Below are 15,863 nucleotides of genomic sequence, written 5' to 3'. Positions count from 1 at the left end.
ATGTGAACATGAGAGTGAAGAGGTATCGAGTGACTGTGACGAGTCGCCAACGACACTGAGCATTTCAAGCACCGGCAGCTGTGCTCTTCTATTCTTACACACACACACACACACACACACACACACACACACACACACACACACACACACACACACACACACACACACACACACACACACACACACACACACACACACACACACACACACACACACACACACACACACACACACACACACACACACACACACACACACACACACACACACACACACACACACACACACACACACACACACACACACACACACAGTGACACACTTGATGCTATCTACTCTTAGCATCAAAGTTTACAAACTGTGCAGCTGTGCTCTTCTATTCTTACACACACACACACACACACACACACACACACACACACACACACACACACACACACACACACACACACACACACAGTGACACACTTGATGCTATCTACTCTTAGCATCAAAGTTTACAAACACAAAGTTTTTGAGAGGGAAAAAAAACGCTCACTCGTTCAGACGTACTCATCAAGCTAATCTTCGCTCACCCTGATTATTGGTATTTCACGTCATCACTCAACTGAACTACTCTCCCAAATCACAAGCACACACGCAGACAGAGTCGGCGGTGTCATCTGCGTCACCTCTGCCAGGCATCATCTGATGTGAAGTGCGACACACTGAGCAGGTGAGTCAGAGGCTAATATGCACAAACAACAACTGAAACAGCACGTCGTCTGTTTGTGTGACTTCTGAGGTGTAGGCCGTCTGTAGGTGTGTGTGTGTGTGTGTGTGTGTGTGTGTGTGTGTGTGTGTGTGCATCAATAGGCATTCATACATTGTAACAGTTGAGGGTTTGTACTGGATGACGTCGGGTTGGGTTACTTTTAAAAGCAGAGTCTTTAAGTATTGATACGCCTAAATGACCTTTGATTAAAGTTCCAGTACATTCTACAGCTTCAGCGTGACAGACGGAGAGCGCTCCTGTGATTGGACACTGACACAGCGCTCACATTCACACTTAACGACACATTTCAACACTGTGCCTTATGCTCTGCACAAACTGCCACATGCTTTCACTTTCGATTCCCAAAAATCCTGCAGGCCACGACTCTTCCTCGACCTCTGAGCAAAGTGGTAAAAAAACCCAAAAAACGTTATCTGTCCCTGGGGGGCAATTCAAAGGCAGCCGGAGCAGTAAATGAACGACAACAGGGCAGCTATACTAAAATGTAAGAAAATATCCCTAAACTTCACTGATTGTAATATTACGTAAATGTTTTTACTGCATCGGTTCACTATGCGTAACACAATCCATTTCTAATTAAAGGACTGATGCAAAGATTAGTTTGTCCAGTACAAACACAGCAGTGAAGGAAGCTGTCTTCAGGTCTCTGACAGATGTCACATTACAGTGCCAAAGGAAGACTTTAACTCTATCACAAAGAACACAGTCCGTCCAAGTACCAACACCAGTCCCTTCCCTCCGATACGACCCCAAAGAAATGATCACATACGAGCAACTCTCTAAAATATCAACATGACTGTAACTGACCACGTGACTATAAAAAGTAGTGTTTGAGTGTAATGGGCTCATTTAATGTCGCTTGCAGGTTTCCATCTGAATATATATAAAAGATATTTCTACAGATTTAACTTTTGAGTAATGATTGTTTTTGTTTTATTGATTCTGACTGTAGTATGGACACACTGCAGGTCAGCAAGGCAGCATTTACACACAGCTGGAGGAAGACAGTGTGAAGCAGATGTTTATCCAAAGCATGCAGGCGCAGTTAGTAAAAGATTACACGTGATGTCTCTGCACGCAGGTACGACCATGTGTGATATGATGATAAGATGCATGTTCAGCAGCTCCATCCTGCATGCTAAAGACCATTCCAGGCCTGCGTGCCCTGAAGTAACACATGAAAATAAGACTGTGTGTGTGTGTGTGTGTGTGTGTGTGTGTGTGTGTGTGTGTGTGTGTGTGTGTGTGTGTGTGTGAGTGTCTCTTTAAAGAGCTACATGAGTGGGCTTGTACCTGTGGGCGTGCAGGCGCTGTGTTGCTGTTGCTTTGAGCAGACCTGATAAAGTGCTTTTGTGTAGCTTAAGGCTACAGATGTGTGTGTGTGAGGCATTCGCTCACTCACTCCTCATTATCTGACAGGAATTTACTGGATCACAAATCAAAGATGTGAGTGTGTCAGTGCTTGTTCAAATGCCGGGCTGTGAGGACACAGTGTGCAAGTGGAAGGCAGCAAAGCCTGTGAGCGCATGTCCAGGTCCTAACAGTGACAGTGGATGTGAAGTGTGTGTGTGTGTGTGTGTGTCTGTGTGTGTTTGTAAGTCCTGGTGAGTCATGCAAAGTGTGTGGGTGTGTGCGTGGTGAGCTGGACGCTTCTAAGATTTAAGCCCTCGCAGAAAACTTGCCTCGGTTGCATAAAAATGTTTGTGTCTGTTCATTAGACTGAAAGCTGTTTACATGCAGCAAAAACACATCTGCTCTCCTGCTGTTTAGATTAAGCTCGTTATGCAATGTTACTGGAAAGCTGAGATTTGTGCTTTTTTTTTTTATGTTATCCCCCAATCTCAATTTGCTCATCAAATACGAACACGTGTACTCAAAACAGAGGGTGCAAGAAAAAACAAGAGATTAATGTCTGGAACGATTCTGATGTAAGTTACTCTTTGAGCCTCGTTTTGTTTTGAAAGGTGAGATCGGTTCTTCTTTTCTGCCTGTACCTTTTAATGCTTCGATTTGTGTGTGTGTGTGTGTGTGTGTGTGTGGGGGGGGGGGTTTGGAGATTATCTAATGCTAGACTGAGTTGTTGGCAGAGAAACGAGGAGACACGCAGCGGGATTGTCTTCGCTGCAGCTGTGTGTTTGGATTAGTCTGACACACAGCTCGCGCCCCCCCCCCCCTTCCTTCCCTATAAGCAGCGTTACAAAACCCTCTTCTTTTATTTTTACCATTCTTCTCTTCTCTCCTTTAATTCTACACGTTCTTTTTCTTGCTTCCTTTTTGTCCTCCATCTCATTCTTGTTTCTCCAAGTCTCCGGCTGACAGAGAGCTGCTGGCAGCCTCCCAACCTCTTACATAACAGCACCATCAGGCTGCCTGAATCACTGCTGGGCTAAGCTAGCCTGGGCCGCGCTCCACGTCCTGCCATCATGTCGACACACACAGCCCGACAGCTAAGTGTCTGTTTGTGCGGGTCAGAGATCAGCGTTTATCATTTCTGTTGGCAAACTGATCATTTCTGGAGCCTGTTGAGCAAACCCAGCTCTAATCAAACTTCATCTATTGACGTTATGCAAGGGTGGGGACGAACAGGGGCCAGATCTTCATCTCTTTTTGTTTACATGTCTGCATGATGTGCTGAGCCAAGTCCCAAAACTCACTGCTGGAATTTCAGTTCAGCATCTCCTCACGTTTTAACTTAGCCCTCAGCTTAAAATCAAATCAAACCTTCTCCCCCCTTTCTTTTCTTTGACCAGAATAAAACCTGTCAATATAAATCACACTCATTCAGTGAGTCTGCTATCAGCAGCACACACACTGAAAGGCTTTCTGTGAAAGTCTACAAGCTGAAGCGTTTTTTTGGTGAGTACAAACGTGATGGGAAGTCGTGCGAGTGCCGTACTGTTTGACCTGCAGACCCTCAAGGCAAAGCGGCACAAATACAAATCAGCGTTGAGGTTTGGAGAGGTGAGCGCAGGCACTCATCCTCCGTGTCTGCAGTCTATGTCACGATCTGGAACAATCTGTCCTGACAGAGACGAGCTGGTCATTCCTTAACTCCAGGCTCCATCAGCGAGCCGAGCTTTGTTCTCTGCTCCTCCTCCTCCTCCTCCTCCCTTGGCTAACCGCTAACCCCCCTGATAGCGTCCAGAGCGGCCTGGACTCTGCAGTCCCTCCTCTGGGAGCAGCAGTGGACAGTTGACAGCTGCTTTGACGCCGGGCGGTGGAAGCCAAATTCACCAACCACACCTTCTAACGCGCTCCATGACCTCATTCGACCCCCCCTCGTATCTGGTACCCACTGTTCCCTTTTTGTTCTGAGCACCCTGACAAGCTTCATTTACACATCACAAACTTTACTGCTACTCTGGTTAGACATGGAAGTTTGCATTTGAATCCTATTTTCCACAGAATGTTTGCGTTCATGCAGCTGCTTAAAAACACAACAGCCTCACTCATGATGTGAAGTCTGCAGCAGCGTTACACTTAACTTGAGACATGCAACAGTTCACACCTCCAGGCAGCAGACTTCACGTGCTGCCAGTATTTTCTCCTGAAACACACGAGGTACGAAAGCAGAAGGCAGCGTGCTCAAACAGAATTTACCTGACAGGAAAGTCATATCCTTCTGCACCATGCTGTAGTGAAGCGTCACCCTCCCGGCAAAAGTTTAAGGTTTCATTCTCCTGACCCAAGCACAACGGAAAGTGAGAAAAGTAGAACACAACAAGTGTAGCGGGTGGAGAAGAAAAAATAAGCCACATTAAATAGGTTTTTCCTCTCACCGGCAGCTCCACAGGTAGCAGTGCACCTCACATTCCCTTTCTCTTCACTGTCTGCCTACAAGTGTGTGCACGCCCCGGCACGGAGGGCGTGTGCAGGTCTGTGTGCCTGTCCTCTTATTGCTCCTCGGGTAACAACAAGGTCCACCCAAAAACAGGAAGAAAAAAAAGGTTTCAGCGTTTCTGTGGCAACACCTCTGGAGTTTCTCTCTCTTTACTCCTTCAGCAAGTCTGGAAGTTCAAACAGTTGAGTAAAGAAGAAAGTCTCTTCTCCTCCGGTATAAGTTACACACCCCACCTCCTTTTTGTTTTTTGTTGCTTCCCAGTTTTCCCCCTCGCTTTCCTTCTGTTCCCTCTCTGCCAAGTTATGCAATACTGCCATTACAGACATGACTCCCCCCACTTCACGTCTTCCCCTTCCTCCTCCTTTTTCCACTGCTGCTGCTCACACCCACTCAAACTAGCCTCACAACTTCTGACTTAAGTCTAATGCTAATGCTAACTGCACAGGTTTAACCTGTAATTATGTTTACTCTCAGTCACATAGGGGCTGCTAAATCTTGTTTGGGGGATTATTGTATACAGAGGGGAGGGGGGACAGCGGGTGTGTATTGTAACCAATGTCTTGTGTCCTGCCTGTCTGTATACTGCTACTGGATGCCTTGAATTTCCCTCGGGATCAATAAAGTATCTATCTATCTATCTATCTATCTATCTATCTATCTATCTATCTATCTATCTATCTTTTGACTGATCCCAGTCGGATGATTATATATTAGAACACTCGCCGGTTTGTGACTAGAAAGATGGGAAATGCCAATGACTCTCACTGCCACTTTTTCCCAGCCTTTGTGTCTTAAAACAAAGCAAACTCCTGTTCACACATGCATGCATACTTGTGCACATTTGCACATGCAGTCCTCAACATCTGTCTCTGATCCTCCGCCTAAACAACATGTCACCTCTCTCTCTCTCTCTCTCTACACATGGAAGCATCTGTTTAACAATAAACCTCCAATCACTTGTCCACGGCGGAGGAAGGAACCTGGTGCACAAACACATTGCATAACCTGCTCTGTGTGAGATAAAGCTCTGATAGGCTTTTACTATGTGGGCATTCCACAATCCACTCTGCTCCCTGTTTGCATAAAAGATATTCTCCTGCAGTCACATGCGATGCTCTGAAAGCATCCTCCTGTACGATTAGCTGCCTGCAGCGACATGTCTGCAGCCTGCGAGCACAATCATGTGTGTTAAGAAAAAGAGGCAACAACAGCCAGGGTTGAACAGATTAGGGAGTGGTGGCCTGAGGCCGTGTGTGAGAGTGCGTCTTTGTGTGTTGTCAGTGAGGTAAACATTATCCTGTGACTGCATGTCACACGGTCATACTTAAACATTTGTGAAATCATGTAAAACTCCCGTGTGGGCTCATGCACCATGAGTGCTGATCACTTCCTCTGCAGTCCAGGGTAAAAAAACAAGCTGGACTTGGCCTCTCCTAGGAAGACCGTTGACTTTTATTGTGTTATTGTGCATTATTCTCTGGTGAAGATGGTAAATCATTCACTGCTCCAACCTTGCCTCACCTTCTTTTCCCTCCTGACAAATTAACAGCAGGTCAGAGAACGGTGGCTCTAAAAGTTTGGTGGCCAACGCCCACCTGGAACAATAGCCGATGTGGCTGACTCTTCTGATAATGGCAGGTGTGTGTTTAAGTCTGGTAGTAGTTACAGCTACACTACCTCACGTCTGACCAATGAGGGGACATCTCTGCACATCACAAAGACCGTCTGCCTGCAGAGGAACTAAACCCCAGAGCTCGGGTCTTTTTGAGGAACAACGTGTGTTTTCCACTCCAATCTAGCGGGGTAGAAAAGCAGCTGTGGGGGAGAAGTGTCTCCCTGCTACAACACTGGATGTTCGGCAAAACAGACAAACACGACCAATTTATTAACTCACATCTAAACAATGTCTGAACTGTTTTATAGTAAAAACTATTCACCACATTTCCCAGAGCTCTAAGTGCCAGATGTGTTGAAGATATTAAACGTTGTGTATGAAATGTTGCACTCTGATCTTACAAAGACAACATTTAATGAAGCTGGAACATGAACTGCATGTTTTGGATTATTATTTTACATGTGTCCATAAGTTGTAAAAAGCCTCCCGTAACAAATACCACTTTACACGTCCTCCTATGAAGAGCTGCCTTTGAAGACTGTTGACTTTCTGTTTCAACACATGAAAAACAGGAAATTCTGACTTTTCCACCATGAATTGAACCGGACCAGGTTCCTGCCTCTAACTCTGCAAAGGGTGCTAAGTTCACTAAAGCTTTCAGATCAGAGTGGACACATGCAGCACAGTCTAATCTGCTGTGAGAGCAGGTCAGCGCAGAGGAGCAAGCCAATTATGAACAGCATGTCCTTCACTCCTTCTTCCAGGAGGCTTCAGACACATCTACACCTGAACACCTCACGTCATCGTGCAGCGACGAGACCCTCCACGCAGTACACACATCCTTCCATATACACATCTGTCCAGTGTCCACTCCTGCCTTTGCACGCTTCTTTAACTTGGAGGTTTTAATGCTGGAAACAGTTCACCTCTGTAAAGTGTGTATAGGTTTGGCCAAAGTGTTCACTTGAGGTTGAACCTATGTGGTCTGAAGAGTGATGGAGCAAATGTTTGCTTTACAAAAATCCCTGTTTCCACCGAGCGTTCCAGTTCGGTTCGTCTCGGTACGGCGTGCATTTTGCGGCGTTTCCATAGACTAATCCCGGGAAAGATTCCCAAATAACCGACCAGTACTTTCGTTGTGGTGCCAAGAATGTGGAGCCGACACGAAAAGGTGGAGCTAAACACTGCAGTCCGTTGATTGGTTGAAAGAATCGTCACTTCCTGTGTTACGTCGGCATTAAAACTCCTCCTTCTTTAAACGATACACAGCCGATTGTTTACATCTGTTATTTTGTCTTCGCGGCACACATCCTTCTCTGAAACAAAGCTTGATTGAGTTTTTAAAATAAAGAGTCACATGATGTCAGTGACAGAGGAGATGATCTGCTGGATGTCTTCCAGCGCTGGTTTTGTTTGTGTAGCGTTTTCTTCCTTTGTTTAATTTATTAGTTAGCAGTTAGCAGTTAGCTGCTATGATATGACGCTATTTACATAGCAGCTATCAGCATCCGGCTTACACACCGCCGACCAAATAGGGCACGGTTGGCTGTGGTTTAATCGAACCAAACTGTACCAATCCGTACCGGACTGCTGTGTGGAAACGGGGCTTTAGACATGCCGACACTGTCCCTCCTGCAATGAAATAACTTATCAACAGTTCACTGTTTCACGATCTGAGCATTCACAGAACCAAAAAAAAGGGGCAGTTCACACTAAACCCCCGATTTCCACATACTGGTCAGAAGGAAGTCAGACAAGGAAACGCAAAGAGCAAATGGCCACTTTCAAAAAACTAAAACTACCCCAGAAAGAAAAAACAACAACATTGTTTTTCTCTTTATTCCAGGTGAGTCTTGTTTTGTAGGGACAGATTATCATTATATGAACACCTGTAATGTAAGACTGATGTAAGCACATCTTGTGTCTGTGCCTCTGCTGTGCTGTTATAGAGAAGGAAGTGTAGTAATGGTTTTAAACAGAACTGAACACATCCTCGTGTTTTTCATACTGTATGTAAATATTGTTTTTGTTTTCATCAGCCCAAAGCAGTGTTTAGTCAAAATATGTTCTATATACAGAAAAAATGCAAAAGCAGACTTTTTGATTGTGACCAGCACAGGTTTGACTTGAAAGGTCAAGATTCAAACGTGGATGACTGATTCAAAAATAATATAATCCCTAAAAAAGCTAAACTGAAGTATTTGAAAGTAAAAAAAACATGCGAGTGTGAGTGTGAGTGTGTGTGTGTGTGTGTGTGTGTGTGTGTGTGTGTGTGTGTGTGTGTCTCACCGTTCTTTCTCTCCTGCAGAGGCATCTCGGTGGCTGCAGGCTGGATGGAGAGCTCCTGAAGCTCATGGGCCACTGCCTCGCTCTGAGGGCTCGGGACCAGGCCTGGCGTCCCGGCCACTTCCATGCTGCCAGGACTCAGCTCCGACCCGTTCTGTGGGTGTAGCGTTGCCATGGTGACGGAGAGGCCTGTAGCAAAAAACAGTGCATTTATAGTTTAATGATTCATCAAATGGCTCTCTGGCCTGAAAAAAAAAAAAAAAAAAAAAAAAAAAAGGCAGCGAGCTGTGTCGACTTCTCAGAATAATCCAGAAGTTTAAGAAGTGTCGGGATTTTAGACTTCATGAAGCAGAGTTTGTTTGTTAATGATCCGTTAGCAGGTTAGCAGCTTCTCATGTAGAAAATGAGCTTTGTGGCTGATGCAAAGAAGTCATCACGTGTATCTATAAAACAGCATGTTTGTAGATACATGCTGTATTTTAAAGACGTGACTGTGAAGTGTCCTCTCATCCATTTATCAACTCACAGGAATGAGTCCGACCCTGTGGGGATGGAAACACTGTTCATGCTCCAGGATAAGGAATTAACTTTTTAACTTTTTATAGTGATTCTAAATCACTGATTTTTCATTCATTTGCTGAGTATTTGTAAATTGGTAACCTAAACAATACTTAATTTTATAACGCATCTTTTCTTTCCTCTGTCGTGATGCTTTTGATGTCTTGTGTAAAACACTTTGAATTGCCTTGTTGTTGAAATGTGCTATATAAATAAACTTGTCTTGCCTAAAACTACAATCATTGATACAGTGCTGATATTGATCGAGAGCAGAATAAACTGAATCGGGTGTCAGTGGCGACCTAGCAGCCACAGCGGGCGCTAATTCAAACAAGCGAACAGAGTGATTTGTGACGACAAACAAGATTAATGAGTTTGAATCCCAGATCTGTTTGCTTCGCTCTGACTTTATGCGCAGAGTCAGGAAGTCCTGCCCACTCAGAGAGCTCCGCCTCCTCGTGTCAGAGCGGTACTCAGTGTTGTCAAAGATCGGCTATGTGTCGACTCAGAGTCACTTAAGAGCAGATATTACAGCGGTGATAAAACTGACGTTGAGCTTGTCTTGTTCGACGATGAACACTTATTCATATTAAAAGCTGCTTGTTTAATTGTTGTTGATGTGCTTTTATTGTGAAACAGCTAAATCAGGAAACAGGGTATTTTCAGCAGTGGAAACGAAAATGCAGGAGCAAAACAACTTAAAACCACACACTTCAATGTTCAGAGAAGTGACGACACGGCGGCTCATTCAAACATCTGTCCAGCAGAAACCTGATGTGATGACTCTCTGCTCATCTACTTTTCACACAGGACGTTAATGAGCTCGCCTTCCAGTCGAGGTTTAATCAGAGTTCATTCAGCTTTTAAAGGACAAAGCTGCAATGGAGACTGGAACCTGCCTGAAAGTAAGAAATTAAGTTAAACATTTGTCGTGTTTTATGAGCGAGGCAAAGAGCAGCTCACTCTTTTCTTTTAAAGTTTAAACCTTTTCCTTCATGCTGGCTGGTTTTTTGAATCCACCCGTCACAGCTGCAGACAGGGGAAAAGATTCATGTTGAACCCGAGTTAGAGCATCATCGTCTTTTTTTAATTAACATGGATATTTGGCACCAGCGGTGAAAACTGTTTACCAGACATGAGAGGCCGACGACTTGTTGCTGTTTTGGAGTGAACTTATTGGAAACATAACTCTCCGTCTACTGTCTGACGCGCTTACCCCGCTCACTGTTCTTCTTCTTCAAGAGCATCCTTTCATCCACTTCATTAGTTTGTGTTTTGCATTTTGGAAAAGTTTTTTCCATCAGATTGTCTTTATTGGCCAATCAGAGCCGAGTAATAAACAAGCCACAACAAGTCCAAAGTTTGTTCCAGGGAAACTGAGCTGTCTCTTTTCCCCCCTCTGACTCGATGTCTCTCTGTCTGTCTCGGTCACACACTGGATAAGTGAGGCGAGGGGAAGAATGCAGGCCTGTAGGCTCCAGGATTAAATCAGCCATCAGGGAAGAATTTGCATGTTTGAGCTTTTACAACTGTTGCTGTGGCCGCTGCTTTGGAAAGGCTGAACTCTGTTTATGGATTCTTTATTCTTTCACTTATTAACAAGCTCACAGGGATTTCCATACATTTCACTCATCTAGCAATTTAGCCTCCCAGCTGGAGGCTCATCAAACAGGCAGCTGTACAAGGTGTCTGTGTGTGTGGAGAGGACATCTGTTCCCCTCAGGGATAGATCAAGTTGGACCTTCAGTCAGAATGGGGCTTGCTATCATAAGCTTGACCTTAACCAGAGTTTCATGGTTTAATAATGGAAGCACAGACTGACTGACACACAGCACAGATTAATCACCTGTAAGGTCGAACATTAAAGAAGTGATCTGATGTGTTCACTGTCTCACCTTCATTAGCCTGCAGGAGTCACAATGCTAACGTGGAGTTATTACAACACAGCTAAGTGCTAACGCTGGATGGATGCAGCATAGTGGAGTTACAAAATGTCTTTCCTCAGGATGTAAAGATGAATCGTATATTCTGGATGAATCGATTCAAAGGTGTCAAAGTTCACATGGGTACGTGGAGAGAGGAATGCACCATGACAGTGTAAGCTGCGTGTTTGAACAGCAGCAGTCTGTGTTAGGAAAGTCAGGGTGAAGCGACTGACGCCAGAGTGAGCATCTCTTGAAACCAACCTGCCAACAATCTGAAGTAGGTCCTGACTGTTTGAACATTTCACTGTACACTTCAGATGAATGTACAGTGAGATGGTGATGAATCGATTCAGAGGTGTCGAGGTTCACATCTGTACTCTGAAACATGAATCTCAATAACACGGTGAGCGTCAGCAGCTGGAGAGGAAAGATTTAGAAACTGAGGACGCAACACCGTCTTTTAAATCAGAGGTGTGGAAACATTTTCTCTTCAAGACAGAAAATGAAAAGAGGTGAGAAGATGACAGACAAGACAAAAACTGTGTGACAATATTACAAGAAGACGGAAAACGACAGAAATAACAACCAACATGATGCAGCATTTAATCGACACCTCAATAAGAAGCTCCGATCACCTCCCCTTGATGAGAGAAAAATAAAAACATTAAAAACAGGAATGTTAGCAGCTCCTAAAGGAAACTTCTTCAGTCATCTTTTGTCTACAGTCTCATTTAGTCCAAAACATCGTGAGAGAATCTGTTGTATCCTTGGTCTTTGTATCCGAGTTTATCTGTTTGCTCGCTGGTTTGCCAGATTCCTGTACCTGATGAAGTTAGCCACGATGCTAACTTTAAAACTGATATCCAAGAGCTAAGCTGCTAAACAGCTGTAGTGAGCTAGCTGAGTGTGTGAGACACACTGCAAATAGTACCATTGTATATATGATGGTAATTTATCTCCCAGCTAAAAGGGAAGAAGCAGCCGTGATGGAGGAGCACCGAGGCTTCATCTGACAGGCTCCTGTGTTTAGCCATGTTTGTTACATTTCAAAGTCAGCAACACTACCATGCACTCACAACAGTGTGTGATATTTCACGAACGTCATAGTTGTCGACACACTTTAGGTTTCTGCCCATGTACAGCCACGTCATGATTTGACTGGTTGAGTGGTCAGACTGTGTCGGTCCTGTGAGCTCAGGTGTTCTTCTCCTGCACGCCTGTGTTCAGGTCGCTCCGTTCAACACTCACCCAAAGGCTGATCTCGCTCTCACCATCTTTTTCTCAGTTTAAATATAACACATGTTCAATGAAACTTTGATGGGTATAAACCTGTAATTACACGTCACAAACACTGGGCTGATGTGCCTTTAACGCTTGTTGCTACCCGACGTTAAAAAGAAGAAGAAAAAGACGACAAACAGCCAATAGGATGTGGGTCGGCAGAACTACAGACGCTTGGACAGGAAAACAGCCAAAATGAGCGAAGGCAAAACCTTAAAAAAAATAATAATAATAATTTTAAAATAAATTGTTGAGCCAGCCTACCAGGTCAAAGCGAGGAGCAAACATAGTCAACAAGAAAGGCCAATCAGCTTCAGGAGTCTGGAGATATTCTGAGAAGTAACAGTCCAACAAACAGAGCAGCATGCGAGGGCTGCAAATAGGTGCAAAGGTACAAACGTGCTGAAGCCTCTGCCCCCTTCTCTTTGTATTGGCATAGATTTCTAATTCCTATTACTTCTCTATACAGAGAGAAATAATCTTTAACACAAACACTTCGGTGATTTACACAAAATGTTATTGTTCGTCAACAAAGGTGAAGACTCCCCGATAAAGTGACAATCACAGCTGTAAACTTTAAACTGACTCAGGTGTTTGTAAGTGTTTCATGTGTAAAACTGTTGATGTCAATGACATTTTGAATGCTTATGGTGGAAACACGTTTCACTCACAAGTCAAGGGTCCCAGCATGAACAACATGAGGATGTGAAACAGACGCAGCTCCATTACATGAGCCATCTCTGACCTGACAAGTCACACATTTAACTGCTACCTTTAAATAACACACACAGATGATGTTATTCATCAGGAGGGACGTAAACTGTAAGACAATAATGAATGGAGACCTGTTTGAATATGAAACGATCACATGTAGCATGCACTGTCGTTTCACTCAGATTCAGAGCTCACAGTGCAGCACATAGGGAGGAGCATTGTGTGGCAGGCTAGCAGGTATAGTTGTCGCTAAAACTGGTTCAGCTGAGTGGAGCTAAGCCTCTTCACAAACGTGCCTGAGATTAGACTAGTCCGCAGGGAGACGTTTTCATTGTAACTCAGGTCAAAGTGGTTTAACACCTTCGTTACAGAACAGACTTTCCAGATTTACTGGAGTGAGTCTGGTGTGACTGGTTATATTCCTTCATTAAAATAAACACTCCTTTGGACTTAACACACACAGTCATGGTTGATGCTGTTTTGTGTGTCGTCGATCTCGCTCCCACACTTCCTGCAAATATGTGTTTTCTGCTGGAGAGGTTCTGCTGATGGGGATTCTGTGTTTGCTGCACGGTGGGCCTGAAAACAATGAGGCAGTGTTGTCTCAGATGTTACTCTCCTCTTTCACAATCAAGTACTGGCACAGACATGTCTAAATATCAGCAACCGCATGAACTCAAAATGTACCCTCGGCAGGTTCTATCAGGTTTATTTTTCTTTTGTTTTAATAAAAAGGGAGATTTTGCAATGTGCTATTTAAAGAAGCATGCTTCAGAATGAAAACAGATGTTTTACAATATTTGAAGATACAGGCGAGTTGTCATTCCTTTTAAATGGCAAACCTTTTGAATCAGCACACAGTGTTATTTTTCCTGTTAGCAGGTGTGCATCTGTTGTTTGACATCACGTGATTCTGTACAGGTAAAAAGATGTCTTCATGTATCACTGAGAGCTGACTATAAAGTGGAACATGTTTCTGCTTTATCATATTTCAGCGTATCGACTTCCTCATAGCCTCCAGTCAAAGACTCCGCACTGACTCAACAGGGTCAGCGGGCAAATCCTCCAGTTTATCTGCTAATCTCACCTCACGGTGAAAAGCTCTTTCTCAGCAGCAAAAGCACACAGGCATGGCTTTTACATTTCAAATGTAGCCGAGTCATACTTAACAGCCTTGTAATTACATTTCATGTTCTTTGAAAACAAATAAATGCGGCTGCAGGAGTCACAAGCCTTTCCACTCACACACACACACACGTAGAGACAATAACGAAAGGAAAAAATAATGAACATCAACGGTGCCTAAGTGCAGTGCTTAAATGTCAGACTGCCTAAGTGTGACAAAATGTCTATTGAGGTGGAATTGGGACAGTAGGGCGCCCTGTATGCTTCATAGTGGTGCAGGGTACTGTGATTTGGATGTGAGTGAGACTGCAGTGGATTCAAAACACCATGAGACCACTTTGTCCGTACAAGACCTGAATAAATGCCGTGAACAATCAGTAGAGATGTAACGACTCACTAAACTCACGATACAAGTCTCTCACTTTTTATTCTACAAAATAATACTGCAGACATATTATGACTGAAGATGATTCCTTTAGGAGCTGCTAACCTGCGTGTCAGTGTGGTTTGGTCTTGGGAGGTGACTGGAGCTTCTCATTGAGGGGTCGATTAAATGCTGTAGTTTGCCTGAAGTGTACGTTCAAATGCTCAAACAATCAGGACCTATATCTTTACATGAGTACACAGATGATTGGTTTCAAGAGATGCTCACTGTGGAATCTGTTTCTTCATCCTTATACTGATGGTGCAATCATTAAAGACAGACACTAGCATTCCTCTCAACACGCCCACACTCGCCTTTCAGATATGTATAAGTATCACAATAACACAGGTGCACACAGGCACTCACAAGAACACTCATTAAGTCTTAACATCAGACACAGGAAAAGCAGCAAGCTAAAGGACGTGGGTCGACTAGTTACTTACCCGGTAGTCTAGATCACAGGGGGAGGTTTTCCTACTTCAGAAGGACGGAGCAGTAAAATGGTTCTGGTGGAGAAAATAAAATAACAATAAATGATCTCCTCTCTTTATCTATTCCGCAGAGTATTAAATACTCTGCGGATTATGATGACACGTGTAAGAAGGCCATCATACGGGGGGGGGGGGGGGAGAAGATGATCAAACACAAGAAAGAGAACCGATAATGTTGGCTGGACAACATTTCACATCACGACAGGCCTGTCCAGCAGATGTCAAAGGTGGCAGCAGCAGCAGCAGTCTGCAGCTGTCACTGTCCAAAACACACATGCTAAGCTATCGTTAGCTTGTCTGGGTGGGAGTTAACCTGAACTGTCTAACACGGGAATTAAAGTGAAGCTACTTTTGAAATAGTGCCAACAAACGACACAGAACACTTACGAAGTTTATTATAAAAGAAGAACATACTTTTTTGTTTAGCGCTAGCTTGATCTGGAACCTGTTTGTCAGCCTTGTTTACTCCAGACAGTCATGGTACCCCAAGTTAGCTACAGCTGCTGTTAGCATGCTATATATGCTAGCTAGCTGCTCTTTAGCGTAGTTACTGTCGCATTCCTCTCTATTAGGACAGCTAACTCAATCCTATGTACTTAATGTATATACTCATGCTTACTTTTCATGGTCGCCACTTGTTTGAAGTGTCAGTAATGATGAACGGCTTTGGCATCGCACCACCACTTCAGAATCACAAAGGAAACTTTGACCGGAAAACCCTCCTCTGCTGTGCGTGGGGACGACAGGGACCCTCTTCCTCTACAACACTTTTCAACTCCTGCTGCTCCGTGTCATGAGGACAATGTACAGCAGAGTCATGCACGCACA

General features: G+C 44.1%; 1 protein-coding gene across 9 annotated transcripts in view; it reads right to left on the bottom strand.

The window, feature by feature from the left end:
* mrtfab (myocardin related transcription factor Ab) overlaps window positions 1–15,807 on the bottom strand; it is a 46,133-nt gene extending 30,326 nt beyond the window's left edge. For 6 of the 9 annotated variants that reach the window (XM_079372390.1, XM_079372397.1, XM_079372399.1 and 3 more), the window contains exons 1-3: window positions 15,655–15,807; window positions 14,988–15,050; window positions 8,521–8,706 (exon numbers count right to left, since the gene is read on the bottom strand). In XM_079372390.1, coding sequence (XP_079228516.1) covers window positions 8,521–8,692 — 172 coding nt within the window. In that variant the 5' untranslated portion in view covers window positions 8,693–8,706; window positions 14,988–15,050; window positions 15,655–15,807. Of the gene's footprint in view, window positions 1–4,375; window positions 4,456–4,554; window positions 5,274–8,520; window positions 8,707–14,987; window positions 15,051–15,449; window positions 15,612–15,654 lie in introns of those variants that run through there. The other 3 variants (XM_079372395.1, XM_079372401.1, XM_079372402.1) reach the window with 3 other exon arrangements.
* Window positions 15,808–15,863: the final 56 nt, after the last annotated feature.

Source organism: Symphodus melops (genome assembly GCF_947650265.1).
Source record: "Symphodus melops genome assembly, chromosome: 21".
NCBI lineage: Eukaryota > Metazoa > Chordata > Actinopteri > Labriformes > Labridae > Symphodus > Symphodus melops.
The sequence above is the reverse complement of the archived record's forward strand: the minus strand, read 5'-3'. Positions and strand labels throughout refer to the sequence as shown.